Source organism: Platalea leucorodia, assembly GCF_965183815.1.
Source record: "Platalea leucorodia genome assembly, chromosome: W".
Classification (NCBI taxonomy): Eukaryota; Metazoa; Chordata; class Aves; order Pelecaniformes; family Threskiornithidae; genus Platalea; species Platalea leucorodia.
The window spans coordinates 35,072,955-35,088,705 of NC_138859.1; the positions used below are offsets into that span (position 1 = coordinate 35,072,955).

Consider the following 15,751-nt stretch of genomic DNA (forward strand, 5'->3'; position numbering starts at 1 on the left):
CAAACAAAAAGATGACTAACCTGCCTAACCCTCCTCCTCTCCCTTTTTATTGCTGAGCATGATGTTTTATGGCATGGAATATCTCTTTGGTTAGTTCGGGTCATCTGCCTGGTTACATCCCCTCCCAACCTCTTGCGCATCCCCCGATCTATTCACTGGGGGGAGGCAGAGTAAGAAACTGAGAAGGCCTTGACACTGTGCAAACACTGTTCAGCAACAGCTAACACACTGGTGCGTTATTAGCATCGTTTTTGTCACAAATCTAAAACACAGCACCATACAAGCTGCTATGAAGACAATTAACTCCAGCTCAGCCAGACACAGTATACGTATAAAGCAAACTGATATCAGTTTCTCTTGTGAACAGTTATTGACTTCTCTGTGGTTTAAAGGAAGCAGCATCCTAGAAGATGAGCAAAAGCCACTTAGGGAGAAAAAAAACCAAGCAAAACACCGGCCAAAAGTACAAAACCCCTTTTTGTTAAAGCCTCATGTGTGCCCAAGTCCCTCTGTTTTTTTTTTGTTTGTTTGTTTTTTGGTGTTTTTTTTTTGTTTGTTTGTTTAAGAAAACTGAAGTGTTCTGCTGGGGTCAATGCTCTTCAATGTATTCATAAACAATATGAAAATGAGATGAGCAATGAGGTGACAAAGTTTGGAAATGATATGGAATTATTCAGGGACAACTACAAAGGACTACAGAAGGATCTTATACGACAGGCAATAAAAAAGCATGTGAAATTAAAGATAAAGTGAAATAGGAAATGAATTTGAGTTTTAAATACAGCAAAAGGTAATAGTAAGCCATTACTGCTCAGGAATGAGTCCTTGGAGTTGTCGTAGATGTTTCCATGAATACCTTAGCTCAGTAATAGCAAAAAAAAAGAAGTATGAAGTTTTATTGATTATTAGGAAAGAAATAGAGAATAAAGCAGGAAACAATTTTATTGCTGCACAACTCCATAGTTTGCCTCCATTTTTTTTAATACTGTTTGAAGTTTGGACCCCCCCCTTCATCTTAAAAACTGTACAGTACAACTAAAAGGATTCCAGAAAAAGGCAAATGATGTCTGTACTAGAAATTTAAAACAGAACTAACTTCTGTATTTAAGAAATATATGAAATTTATGTTATGAAATTAAGTCCTTCCTCCTAAACCATAGCAGAAACATAAGCTCAGCAGCAACTGACAAATGCTATGCTTCTATTACTGAAAAACCCTGTCAGTGTAGGACAAAAGACTGAAGATTATCAAAGGTATGGAATGGCTTCCATAGTAGGAAACCTAAATTAACTAGTAATCTTAAGTGGTACACAAACAATGGCTAGAAATCAGTTCTTCAGTTTCTTCCAGGGCAAGGAAATAAGAGGCAAAAAATGAAGATAACAGAAGCTAGATTTAAAGCCTATTAAAGTTTTTCTTCATGAAAGGATATACACAACTCAATTCTGCTTATTGCCTAAGTAGGTTTTCAATGTCAAAAGCTTGTGTAAAAGTTCAGTGCTCCTGTAAAAATTGAAGAATTAAGTCCTACATAACAAAATAAATTCTTCAGTTTTTATACAGTACTTAAAATTACTTTGATAAAGAGCACTGACAAAAATCTAAAAATATAACTATATAGTTATATTAGTTAAACACCATTTTCATAAATTCTGTTTCCTATTTCCTAGAAGCTGAGCAGATTAAAAAAAAAAAAAACCAACCAAAAAACAACCACCCACTAATACCGTACCTCTGATCCTTCTGCATTAAAATGATCCAGGGCTTGTTTCCTCAATTCCCCTTTTATTGATCCATCAAGTCTCTAAAGAAATTGAATAATACAGTTAAAAAGGAACTCCTACTATATTCTAATTGGAGCAACTTGAATTCTCAATTGCCAAAACAATGGGGGGGGGGGGGGGAAATAAGAGTAATGTAACACTTCATCTTTCTAATTCATCAGTTTCATTTCAAAATACTATTCAGCATATAGTAATTGCCAGTCTTTTCCTGTACATAAAATTAAATTTTCATAAATCTTTCTACAAAAAGGACACTTTTCTTGAGATAAAGCGGTAAAGATCAAGGCTTCTTGGCTACTACCAGCAAAATTCTTACCTGAAAGGGAAACTGACGATACTTCAAATACTCTGCTAGGATGTCTAGCATCCTCACCATCTGAGAGAAAATCAGTACTCTGTTGCCACGTTCTCGTAGACGAATCAATAGCTTGTCAAGAAGGATTAGTTTCCCACTGCTACGTATTAAATGCTACAAGACAAGAAAACGTTTATTGCAAAATGAGTTCACCTCAACACTAATATACACTGCAGATGGTTAGACATTCATTAACTGAACATTAAAGTTTAATAAGTGTTTAGTCAGTCCTGATCTTGTAAAAAAACTCATTATAAAAGCATTAAGTACTCTAACTGAAGTCAACAGGAGTACCGACTAGCATGTTTTTCAAATAAATGCATTTCTCAGCTCTGGCTCATAAAACAGCATCTTAACATTTCATTAAAATATTAAGTAAATATACTGTGCTATGAGTTAGAGCAGTTACAGTGTAGACTCAAGTTCTTTTCTACCAAATAAACAACAACAACGAGACTACCTTAGTACTACTTGCTCCTCACTTTCTGTCTTTTGAACAGAAATAAGCAATGCTACTTGATCCTCTAAGTACTTTTAAACAATGCCTAATCAGTCAAGTTTCTCAGGCAAGATAAAAGTGAGAGGAATCTTGTTTGTAGAGGTCAACAGGCTTTAGCTAGGTTACAATGTTAAGCCTTCTCAGCTCCAGTGGGAACAACTAGAACAGAAACTCAGGTGCATGCTGAATTTAATGTTGAAAACATTAGGCCTCTTTAGCTGAAGAAGCTCAGGATAAAATTTTGAGGAATAAAAAGGTTTGGAGTTAGGTGCTTTTATTCTTTATGCCAGAAATGAGAAGGATATATCATTCATAATTAGAGCTAACAAAGCTTATTCAGATGAGCCAAGGAAATAATTGTTAAAAATATGCAATTATTAGCAATAACAGCTGAACAGTTCTGATGAGTTTAATTATAAATTTAAGTAGTTAGAGTGTGCCAAGTTGCAGATGAAACATCCTTTAGCTTTGATAAGCACTTTATAATATAAAATAGCTTGTGCAGTGACAGCTTGTGATTTCAATTTAGTAGTTTTGGGGAAAGTATTTAAATTATGAACTTCAAAGCTTACAGAAAAAAAAAAAAAAAACCAACAACCCCGATCTTTAAAAATATTTATGTTGTTATAAACTGCATCAATTACAACAGTTCTTTTATTTGTTGCTGTGGTTCTCAACAGTTTTAGTACAAAGATTAGTTAACCTTTACAAAAATCCAAACTATAAACCCACAACACAATCACAGACCATCTTTAGTAGTGATGCTATAATTGCTTTCATTTATAACAACAACAAAACCAGACTAAGCTTTGTATGTTTATTACTTTTATTTCCTTTCACTTTGGTTGTTTGAAGGCATGCAGAGAACAGTGTTTGATTATAAAAAAGCTTAAAGAGATTCTGCATATTACTTTCTGCTATCACACGGATTGTTGGTGTACCACTGCCACTCACATGCATTTGCATTTATATTCAATTTACCTGTTTAACTGCTTTATTTTAATTTGGGTTTAAAATAGGTCTTAAGTTTATTTAGTCTGAAAATACACAGACTATTTCAAACTATTTCCTTTTTATTTTGATCATAATTTAAGCCAGGGATATTTTATTTAGCATTGATCTCTCTATTATTCAGTTCTAGTTAAGAAACAAACAAACAAAAAATAATCAATTCACTTACCTGTAAAACCCAAGATGCACATTTAATAGAGAACTTGTTCTGTATTAATATACTTTAATAAGAACTAATAAATTGCCAGAACACTATAAAATTACTGCATGCATATTAGAGATGTAAAAACACTTTAAAAAGAAAAAAGAATAGAAAAAAAAAAAACAAACCAACCACAAAGAAAAAAAGGTATTACCTGTAAGGCCTCCTGTTTATTATAGAATTCATTATCATCCGGTGGTTTAATGAGGTAGCAATGGTTACAACACTTCTTGAGTTCCATCATGATGTTCAAAAAGCCTGAGGTACTGCCTTTTGAACCTTTACTCAGGGCTTTATAATTCCTGGTTAAAATCCACCTATGATATAGAATGTGCAATGGAAATAATTTCTAACCATTTGTGGAAATATGAAGGATGCAAGCTCTTAAAATATCAGTTCAAATTGCATTATGAGGACTATTACACTTCAGTAATTTTCATATAAATATATCATTAAAATAGCAGGAATTAAAAAGTGTCATTACTTACTTGTAATATTGCTTCTGCAACGCGCTCATTTCCATCCTCAAAATTTGTTCAACCTTAGCAGGTAAAGACTTTTCTACATCTTTTTTAACTCTTCTGAGTAGAAACGGTTCAAGTTCTTTGTGAAGACTTGCATAACCAAACTCTCTCCCTTTGCCATGCTCCTCTTCAAAATCTTCCCAGGAAGAAAACCTTCAACATAAGAAAGAATAAAGGTAAAATAGTGACATACCATGAACACAGACACACAAAGATCATAAATATACCACATGTGCACAAACACATACTGACTTCTTCCCCACTTCCCTCTGGTTTAGTTAATAAGTTTCTGAATTTGCATCTCACAAGAAATTCCAAATATTTTTGTCTGCAAATAGGAGAATGGAAATTTCCAAACACTTTTGCAGAATGAAAATTCAAAACAAACTACTCAATTTTAATTTCTCCAGTGAAAATCCAACATTTTACTTTTCTGCATGGAAACCCAGGTAAAAGGCTGCAGAAATTCCATTATATTTCTCAAGAGCAGCATGAAAAAAATAGTTGTATAGCTGGAAGAAGTGCAAGAGAACAGACCACTTCACATACTTTTTGCAGCTTGTATGGACTAGCTGAAATGTAATTATCCTCTGGTATGTGCTAACAGACTAAGAGAATGGACTTTGTGATCAAATGAAGAATAGGTGCCAGACAACAACCTTAGTGGCTTTGCTTGTAAGGTTCTGAAGAAGTCAATGCAATGCATAGCTCTGAAACTAATTGGAGTTACAGTGCTTTGTATTTACAAGATATCTGAAAGGAACACGTGCACTTATTTATCACAGACATAAAGAGAGGTCAGTATAGAATAATGTCAATACAGTAAACCTATTCTATGCAAACCGCAAGCGCAAATTGGCTGCCTGACTGAACTACTGGATATTGGGAATTGTGGTACAATCTTGTTTTCATTCATGGTACTAACACAGAAAAGAAGACATCCTCAGCCCCATTCTATTTCCCTAGAGTAAATCCATGTGATTTTCCTTTTAGATTAAGATGAAGCATCTTTTCAGGGTTCTGAGCCATACATCAATCCATCTTTTTTGTGGACTGCTAAAACAGAAAAAGTGACAACTGCTACCAAAATAATTTATAAAGAGCAGCATTAAAAATACATGCATCTATTTTATATAAAATATTTAAACTATTTCACAATGCAATTCTTTATTGATTCTCCAATCACTACAATATTCTGCCATAAGAAACTTGACCACAAAAAAAAAAAATCACGTTCCTTACTTTTCTGGCATGATGAAGTGCAGCAAAGACCAAAGCTCTTTGAGGGAGTTTTGCAGAGGGGTTCCAGTAATAAGAAGACGATGATTAGACTTAAAGTCTATTAAAGTCTTGTACAGAAGGGAATCATCATTTTTTAAACGATGAGCTTCGTCAACTCCTATAAATACCCAATTCAGACCACCAAGGAATGACTTAAAGAAATTGGGGGGGGGAGAGAGAGACATTATACAAGTTAATATCTTATGCAATTTCTGACATTTTACATGAGGTTATATATACACTATCACTCATTTTATTTTAATAACAAATGGACACTTATATGTTTTTAGTATTAATTATGGTTTTTATGTTTGCTGGATTCAACAAAAGGCTATGCAGGCATCCCAAGTTTAAAAGGAAAGTATAAGCCAAGTTTATACTTGGGGGGGGGGGGGGAAGGAGGAAGGCAAAAAGCTGATCTATAAATTTTCAACTAACAAAAAAAAAAAAAAAAATCCACTATTGAAGCTCTTCTTTCCAGCATGTACAAACAAATGAAATAAAGCCAACACGCAGAACTTTTTTAATTAAAATTTTCATACACTGTTAGGATTAACAATCACTCTATGTGCTACCATCATGAAGAGAGTAGTAATATACATATACATAATACTGCACACACAAATACAAAGATAAAACATGGGATTTCAGAGTTGTGAATCACAGGCATTTGGGGCTAGGTTTGTTTTTCCAGTTCCTGGATGATGGTCTACATGAAAGTTGAGATGTGAAGAAATTACTACAGTAACGTGAAGCTCAAGCAAACTGAAGAAAAAGAAGTTTTACCCACTCAATATTGGGGGGGCGGGGGGGGGGGGGGGGAGAGGGGGCAGAAAGCCTCACCACACATTCATAAAATCTAAAAGTGCTTAAAGAAAACTTCACTGTCATACTTCCAAGAGTAAAGCTGTCATACTCCCCATGCATTTAATGGCCCAGAACCCAAATACGTGCCAACTCTAAAGGAGTTTTACATTCTACAAATGATTTTATCTCTCTGAAGAAGTGTGATTACCTTATCCTTCAGCAAAATTTCATAAGTTGTTAGAAGTATATTAAATTTTAATCGCTTGGTCTGTGGATGCATCCATTCATGAGTTCTTATCTACAAGAAGAATCAAGTGAACTATAAGCTAGAGAAAAATGGTCTTATTGATTGGGATGACTTCAGGTACTACAGCAATATAGATGTTAAGTGACATACAAGAATCTGATAACGAAAAAAGAACATAACATGTGAAACTTTTTTTTTTTTTTAAGTTATTAAACAGTGGTGAGTGGGGGTGTTGGTTTTTGTTTGGTTGGGTTTTTTTGTGGAGTTTTTTGTGCGTGTGTATGGTTTGTGTGTTTTTTTTTTTTTGTTTTGTTTTTGTTTTTTTTTTTTTAAACTTTAATGGATAAGGTTACTTACATTCTTCCTTTCAGAAAACAAATTAAGATTATGTCTGTCTGGCTTAAATATTTATTTTATGCACCTAAATAATCACATGACAAAAGACAATTTATTTTCAAATGCAAGGTTGCATTTTTAATCCTTTTTATTATTAAGCAGGAATGAAATCTTTCACACACATTTATATCAGATCAAAATTTATGCTTTTAACTTGCGTTTTAAACACATAAAATGTTTCAAATAAGTATTTGCTCATTCCTAATCAAAATATTGGAGATTAGCATAAGACAGGAACATGAAGTGAGTCTTGTTTACCACTAATCTTTTTCAATGATATAAAGAAATACTCACCATATTTCTGCTAGTTATATCTCCTAAGTAAACCACAGCATTCATCTGAGGAGCCCAAGTTTGAATCTCTCTTTGCCAAGATGTCAAGGTAGAAAGTGGCACGACTAGCAAGAAAGGCCCATACAGTTGATGTTCGTGAAACAGGTAGTTCAGGAAAGAAATTGTTTGTATTGTTTTACCCAGACCCATTTCATCTGCAAGAATACAACTATTCCCTCTAAAAAAATAAATAAATAAATAAATAAATAAATACATAAATGCTTTCAAATTAAAAACAGCAAGACTAATTTAAGACTATACTTACTTGCACCACGAGTGAGCAAGCCAGTTCAGTCCATTTAACTGATAATCTCTTAATTCTAAACTCTCATGTCCTCCAATATAAGATGGTTGCTTCTTTAGTGCAACAAACCTCGGCCTCTGTTTTAGAATCTGTCAAAAGGAAATTGAGCGTCAGTTCTACTACTAAGTGAAATTACCAAAACGTCGTCTTATAGAAACAAAGTAGCAGTAGGAATCTGTTTGGTCACCAAGTCTACTATTTATTCATCACAGACAACTAAGCCATATAACAATATCAACCCATTTGCAAGCTAAAATTAGTTTGACTGCTGATCTAAATTCCACAACAGAAGTGACATGAACTCATTCACAAAGGTTACTTTTAAAACAAATTAAAATACTAAACAATTCCATCTTTGAATGGCAATAAAATAAGTAGGGAACAAAATATCTACAAAAGGCTATTCTTAATAGTGATACTTGCTACATATATAAATATAGCTATCATTATTACCATTCTGGACAACATTCAAAAATATTTTATAATATTCATCTTATTTCTGGATGCATAAAATACATCAACTTTTTTTTATTATTGCAACTGTATAAATCCATTGAAATTACATACTCACCTTGCAGTCCTTAAATGGAGTGGTCTTGGATTGATTTCTGCTAAAATACTCATCAATACATGCCTGAAATTTTTTGGCAATGAGAGCACCGTCTTCCCAGCTACATTCCGAGTAAGGCAGACCCTGCCATTTGCAATAGTAATCTGGATAACCAGCTGCTGATTTCTGATTTGAATGAGCTGCAGAAATGCATCAGAGATACCAGATCAATATTTTCCTTCTGTATTTTAAAAAAGCACTCATTTTAGGTGATAAGACAGCATGAACTAGTTTCACAACAAAGACAGTATGACAACTTTTCTCTTCATCAGAGATTTTATTTTGCCTTAAGTTGTTCGGGATATTAATAACCTGAATTTCTTAACTATAAATTCAACATGCAAGCAATAAACTTGTAATATGCTCAACACTGCTTTCCATCTGGAAGTTTGTCACGTACCAATTATCCTTTCCACTATTTGATACTGTTTATGTAGATCATCTGTAAGTTCCTGCTGGCAGTTATAATATTCCACGTCTTCCGGAGAAGCATTTTTCAGCCTGAAACGGGAATTTATTTGCAGCACTTATTACATTGTTCTAAAACTAAGAAAAACTGGCAATTTTAAAGCTCTGGACGTAAGCACCACAGGAATGCTGCTTAGAGAGCTGCTTTGAAGAAGCTACAACTCTGAAATTCCTGCTATAAAAGTGTTGCATCTGGCCTAGGTACCTCATCACTGATAACTGAGAAAGCTTATCAAGAGACATTACTATCAGCTACACCTTGTACTAGTCACACAGATCGTTTATAGTATCTGTTCTCAACATTGAGTAGTATACTTCACATGGTATTTTCATGGAACAGAAACAGATGGCTCACTATAAGAATCTATCTTATGAGTAGGAGTCACTAAAAATCCCACCACTATTCATAGATTATATTAAACATACTAATAAAATGGAATACCAAAACATAGCACTAAAATGTAAGCATTTTTTTCACTTCTTGATTCTGAGGCTTTAACAGAAGTTTGAGCCAAGAAAACTAATTGCTATAATGTTTTGAGTGCTTTAGCCATTTCTGATTTTTTTTTTTAATCTCTGCAGCAATACCTGAAGAACTCTGATCAAAATACAATCAATGACAAAATTAGTAAAAGGTAAGATTTAAAACAAAAACAGAAACCCCACCACCCATCTTGTTAAAGCTTCATTTATAACAGACACATAAAAATCTAGGTGTAGAAGCTGCTTCCTTAAAGGCCTGATTTTACAAGATGTGTGAGTATTCTCACTTGCTCAAGTAAAGTTGGTATGCTCAGAATCTTACAGGATCATAAGGTGTTAGGGAAGCTTCAACTTTAAAGCTTTTGTCTTCCTGTTGTATAGGCACTTGAAACTATGCCTTCACAAAGAGGCAACAGAACTCACAGAAACACAATAAAACATCTATATTGTTACAAAAAATATGCAACGTGGAAGTAGTTATAAAAATACTCACCAGCGTTTTGTTTCCTGATCCTTTTTCTTATAGTTGTCCAGTTTCTTCATTCCTTTAACATTTTGTTGCTTCAGTGTTTCCTCAGTTTCCCAAGTATTATGGATGTGTGACCAGCCTTTCCATTTAATAAGATACTGTACTTCTCCTAGCTCCTTTGACTTTTCAAACCCAGTATTTGGGTCACCATCTGCCTCAACTGCATAGATGGTGGTTGCAGCACCAGTGGCTGATAAAGAAACCACACCATAAGGCTTGATTAAGCATGCACTGCCATAAATTAACCAGTAAAAAAAATATACAGCAGAAAGCAATTTGTGATGCTCTTGTATGAGCATGTAACTTGACTAATTATATCTACAACTCTTATGTCACTCCTCTTATTTGAAGAATTATGATATAGCTATATTAAACACACACACACAAGTATACCAACGAGATTAAAAAAAAAAGCCACCAAAAAACTCTGCATCGAACCTATAGTATCTCATGAAAATTTTCTTATCATTCCTAGTTTTTCTAGTGATCCCCAGAGAATGCTCCACTAACACTGCTTGCTGTCATCTTTGCTATATCCTTCTCATCTCTGAGAATATAACAGATATTTAACATTGTGCTTAATCAGCCTTGAGACTTGAATAGCCTACTATTCAATTATTACTATGAATGCTATAAATCCAATTCACAGAATCAAAGAATGGTTGAGGTTGGATGGGACCTCTGCAAGTCATCTGATCCAACCCCCATGCTCAAACAAGGTCACCTAGAGCCAGTTGCCCAGGACCGTGTCCAGATGGCTTTTGAATATCTCCAAGGAGGGAGACTCCACAAGCTCTCTGGGCAACCTATTCCAGTGCTCGGTCACCCTCACGGTCAAAAAAAGTCTTTCCTGATGTTCAGATGGAACCTCCCATGTTTCAGTTTGTGCCCACTGCCTCTCATCCTGTCACTGGACACCAATGGAAAGAGCCTAGCTCTGTCTGATTTGCACTCTCCCTTCAGGTATTTATATACATTAATGAGATCCCCCCTGAGCCTTCTCTTCTCTGTCCCAGCTTTCTCAGCTTTTCTTCATAGGAGAGATGCTCCAGTCCCTTCATCATCTTTGTGGCCCTTTGTTGAACTCTCTCCTGTAGTGCCATCAGTCTCTTGTACTGGGGAGCCCAGAATTGGACACAGCACTCCAGGTGTGGCCCACCAGCACTGAATAAAGGGAAAGGATCACCTCCCTCAACCTGCTGGCAATACTTTGCCTAATGCAGCTAAGGATACCATTAACCTTCTTTGCTTCATGGGCACATCGCTGGCTCATATTCAATTGGTGTCCACCAGGACCCTCAGGACCTTTTCTGCAAAGCTGCTTTCCAACTGGTCATCTCCCCAGCATATATTGGTGCCTGGGCTTGTTTCTCCCCAGGTTCAGGACTTGGCACTTCCCCTTGTTGAACTTCATGAGGTTCCTGTCAGCCCATTTCTCCAGCCTGTCGAGGTCCCTCTGGATGGCAGCACCACCCTCTGGATGGCAGCACCACCCTCTGGCCTATCAGCCACTCCTCCTAATTTGGTGTTGTCTGCAAACTTGCTGAGGGTACACTCTGCCCCATCATCCAGATCATTAATGAAGATTTTGAACAGGATCAGACCCAGTACTGACCCCTGGGATACGCTGGCTAGTTACTGGCCTCCAGCTAGACTTCGTGCCACTGATCACCACCCTCTGGGCCCAGCCATTTACCCAGTTTTCAATCTACCTCACTACCTGCTGATCCAGCCCATACATCAACAGCTTGTCCATAAGGATCTTATGGGAGAGTGTCAAAGGCCTTCCTGAAGCCCAGTTAGACTATATCCACTACTCTCCCCTCATCTACCAAGCCAGTCACTTTATCGCAGGAGGTTATCAAATTGGTCAAGCATGACTTCCCCATAGTGAAGCCATGCTGACTACTCCCGATGACCTCCTTGTCTTTCATGTGCCTGGAAATGGTTTCCAGGATTAGCTGCTCCATCACCTTCCCAGGGATCAAGGTGAGGCTGACCAACCTGTAGTTCTCTGGGTCCTCCTTCTTGCAGATAGGAGTGACGTGCAAACTAGTAACAACAAATGAGGAGAAGGCTGAGGTACTCAACAACTTTTTTGCCTCTGTCTTCACTGGCAACCTCTCTTCCCACACCTCTCGAGTGGATGGACCTCAAGGCAGGGACTGGGGGAGCAAAGTCCCTCCCACTGCAAGAGAAGATCAGGCTCGTGACCACCTGAGGAACTAGAACATACATAAGTCTATGGGACCTGATGAGATGCATCCCAGAGTCCTGAGGGAATTGGCTGATGTAGTTGCCAAGCCACTCTCCATGATATTTGAAAAGTCATGGCAGTCAGGTGAAGTCCCTGGGGACTGGAAAAAGGGAAACATTGCAGCCATTTTTAAAAAGGGTAAAAAGGAGGACCCTGGGAACTATCAACCTGTCAGCCTCAGCTCTGTGCCTGGGAAGATCATGGAACAGATCCTCCTGGAATCTATGCTAAGGCACATGGAGGACAGGGAGGTGATTCGAGACAGCCAGCATGGCTTCACCAAGGGCAAGTCCTGCCTGACCAACCTAGTGGCCTTCTATGATGGAGTAACTACATCAGTGGACAAGGAAAGAGTTACAGATGTCGTCTATCTACAGTGGACTTCTGCAAGGCCTTTGACACGGTCCCCCACAACATCCTTCTCTCTAAATTGGAGAGATATGGATTTGATGGGTGGACTGTTCAGTGGATGAGGAATTGGCTGGATGGTCGCATCCAGAGAGTAGTGGTCAATGGCTCGATGTCCAGATGGAGAACAGTGATGAGTGGTGTCCCTCAGGGGTCCGTTCTGGGGCCAGTGCTGTTCAATAACTTCATCAATGACATAGACAGCGGGATCGAGTGCACCCTCAGCAAGTTTGCAGATGACACCAAGCTGAGTGGTGCGGTTGACACGCCTGAGGGATGGGATGCCATCCAGAGGGACCTGGACTAAAAGAAGTGGGCCTGTGTGAACCTCATGAGGTTCAACAAGGACAAGTGCAAGGTCCTGCGCCTGGGTCAGGGCAACCCCCAGTATGAATACAGGCCAGGGGATGAAGGGATTGAGAGCAGCCCTGAGGAGAAGGACTTGGGGGTACCGATAGATGAAAAGCTGGACATGAGCAGGCAACGTGCTCTCGCAGCCCAGAAAGCCAACCGTATCCTGGGCTGCATCAAAAGAAGCGTGGCCAGCAGGTCGAGGGAGGTGATTCTGACCCTCTGCTCTGCTCTGGTGAGACCCCACCTGGAGTACTGCATCCAGCTCTGGGGTCCTCAGCACAGGAAGGACATGGACCTGTTGGAGCGGGTCCAGAGGAGGGACACAAAAATGGTCAGAGGGCTGGAACACCTCTGCTATGAGGAAAGGCTGAGAGAGTTGGGGGTTGTTGAGCCTGGAGAAGAGAAGGCTCCAGGGAGACCTTATTGTGGCCTTTCAATACTTAAAGGGGGCTTTTAAGAAAGATGGAGAGAGACTTTTTAGTAGGGCCTGTAGTGATCGGACAAGGGGTAATGCTTTTAAACTAAAAGAGGGTAGATTCAGACTAGATATAAGGAAGAAATTTTTTATAGTGAGGGTGGTGAGACACTGGAACAGTTTGCCCAGAGAGGTGGTAGGTGCCCCATCCCTGGAAACATTCAAGGTCAGGTTGGATGGGGCTCTGAGCAACCTGATCTAGTTGAATATGTCCCTGCTCACTGCAGGGACACTGGACTAGATGACCTTTAAAAGGTCCCTTCCAACCCAAACCACTCTAAGATTCTATGACATTTGCTTGCCTCCAGTCCTTGGGCACCTCTCCCAGTTGCCATGATCAAAGATTATCAAGAGTGACCTTGCAGTGACATCTGCCAGCTCCCTCAGCACTCGTGGGTGCATCCCATCAGGGCCCATGGACTTACGTATGTCCAGTTTTCCTAAGTACTCCCTGACCTGATCCTCTTCCACCAAGGGTACGTCTTCCTTGCTCCAGACTTTCCCCTGGTCTCTGGGTCCAGGGATTCCTGAAGACCAGTCTTACTAGTGAAGACTAAGGTGAAGAAGGCATTCAGTACCTCAGCCTTTTTCATGTCCTGCGTTACCAGGACCCTGCCCCATTCAGCAGTATGCCCACATGTTCCCTAGTCTTCCTTCTGTCACCTGTATACTTATAGAGGCCCTTCTTGTTGCCTTTGACAACCCTCACCAGATTCAATTCCAAGTGGGCTTTGGCTTTCCTAACTGTGTCTCTGCATGCTTGAAGAGTGTCTCTGTATTCCTCCCAGGTTATCAGTCCCTGCTTCCACATTCCGTATACCTCCTTTTTGTTTTTGAGTTTTGCCAGGAGCTCCTTGTTTATCCATGCAGGCCTACTGGCATTTTTGCCTGACTTCCTGCTCATTGGTATGGGCTGCTCTTGAACTATTTCTTCCTAAACTTGTTTTACTACTTCTCCCCCCCCCCCATATGTTTGGAATCTTATGTGGGGTAATTTTTAATTAAATACAGTCAGTATTACAGCTGAAGCACACTAGCAGCAGGAAACAGGCTCATTTCTGTGAGAAAAGCCAAATAAGGAAGTGGACACAACCAGATGCAGGGGACAGATATAGCAACAGAGCATGGCAATAGCAAAGGACAGCACGAGCAGTAACAACATCTGGGCATGCAGAATGTAAGAAGCCTAGTCCAAAAGGCTTTTAACACAGCGGTGACACTGTGCATTGGAGTAAGGGGCTAGAGTAAGAATACACTGGAATTTAGGACAGTATGGGAAAAGAAAGTTGAGAGAAAAGAAAGTGCAAGCTCTGAGATAGGCCAGAAACTCTAGAGATCAGGTATAACTAATGGAGAAAGACAGTTCTGAAGAGTGAGTAGGCCCAAGTTTTCTATAATCAGAACCCTAATTTGCAGGCTAAAAAAACCCAAAACAAAACAAAAAACCAAAAAAAAAACCCAAAACAAAAAAAAACACCACATAAGCAGGACACTGCATCCCATCAGCTGCTGGAAATATGACACCCCTACCATCATTCATAAAATTACTTTTGGAAGTGCACATGTAAGCACACCACTGAAATTTTAGATTCCACCATCCATTGCATTGTATTGGGACTATTTGTACAGGAATAACTGAAATGACAGTCTCAATGGTTTAGCCTTCCCAACATCATCCTTCAGCATTCAGGCTACTGGTTAGCTGTCCTTTCCAGTCCACTTTTTCTCCACCCCCCTGTATACAGTTTATACCTATTAGGTATCAACAAACTGTACAAGTAGTGGTGTAACAGTATGGTATGCATTTACACAATATGGAGCTATATTCCACTTCATTTTTTCCTTTTGCATTAATTAGTTACTTAAGTTCTTGTATGTTTTACTTTATAAGGCTTACAAAAGAAACATCCTTATGAGTATGAAAAACAAAATAAGATTACTTTCTGGTATTTTTAAACTTATTCTTTACAAACATCACAGCTTACCTACAGCTGAGAACAACTGCTGTTTACATTGCACCACAATGCACTGCAGCATCTTAAGAACACTGATAAAAAAAATACCTCCTTTTCGGCCAATTCGACTATCCATAAATTTCTCTATAGTTTCAAATTCATCTTCTTCAGGCTGCGGGACATCTTCTCCACAAACTTCCAACAAGTCATCAGAATCTGTCTTGGTTTCTTCAGCTTCTTTGTAACTAACATTGACTGTTGCCTGGCGACGAGATCCTCTCTTATCATAGTCATCATCATCTGATGAATCAAGCTGCCTCTTTTTCTGTCCTGCAATCTTTTTGCCACTTTTTGGTTCAATTCTTGAAGACAATAAGATACAACGCAACAGTGGGGTTTCAACATGGACAACTATAAGCCTTCTGTATTTGTTTCTGAATACATATATTTCATGACTGCTCAGTTATG

General features: G+C 38.3%; 1 protein-coding gene across 1 annotated transcript in view; it reads right to left on the reverse strand.

The window, feature by feature from the left end:
- Positions 1–15,751, reverse strand: part of LOC309601509 (chromodomain-helicase-DNA-binding protein 1-like) — a 61,679-nt gene that overhangs the window by 22,271 nt on the left and 23,657 nt on the right. Inside the window, exons 7-18 of the mRNA XM_082334541.1 lie at positions 15,392–15,645; positions 9,799–10,024; positions 8,755–8,855; positions 8,316–8,494; positions 7,706–7,833; positions 7,402–7,618; positions 6,673–6,762; positions 5,619–5,809; positions 4,341–4,529; positions 4,007–4,169; positions 2,102–2,254; positions 1,734–1,805 (exon numbers count right to left, since the gene is read on the reverse strand). Coding sequence (XP_082190667.1) covers positions 1,734–1,805; positions 2,102–2,254; positions 4,007–4,169; positions 4,341–4,529; positions 5,619–5,809; positions 6,673–6,762; positions 7,402–7,618; positions 7,706–7,833; positions 8,316–8,494; positions 8,755–8,855; positions 9,799–10,024; positions 15,392–15,645 — 1,963 coding nt within the window. The remainder of the gene's footprint in view (positions 1–1,733; positions 1,806–2,101; positions 2,255–4,006; positions 4,170–4,340; positions 4,530–5,618; positions 5,810–6,672; positions 6,763–7,401; positions 7,619–7,705; positions 7,834–8,315; positions 8,495–8,754; positions 8,856–9,798; positions 10,025–15,391; positions 15,646–15,751) is intronic.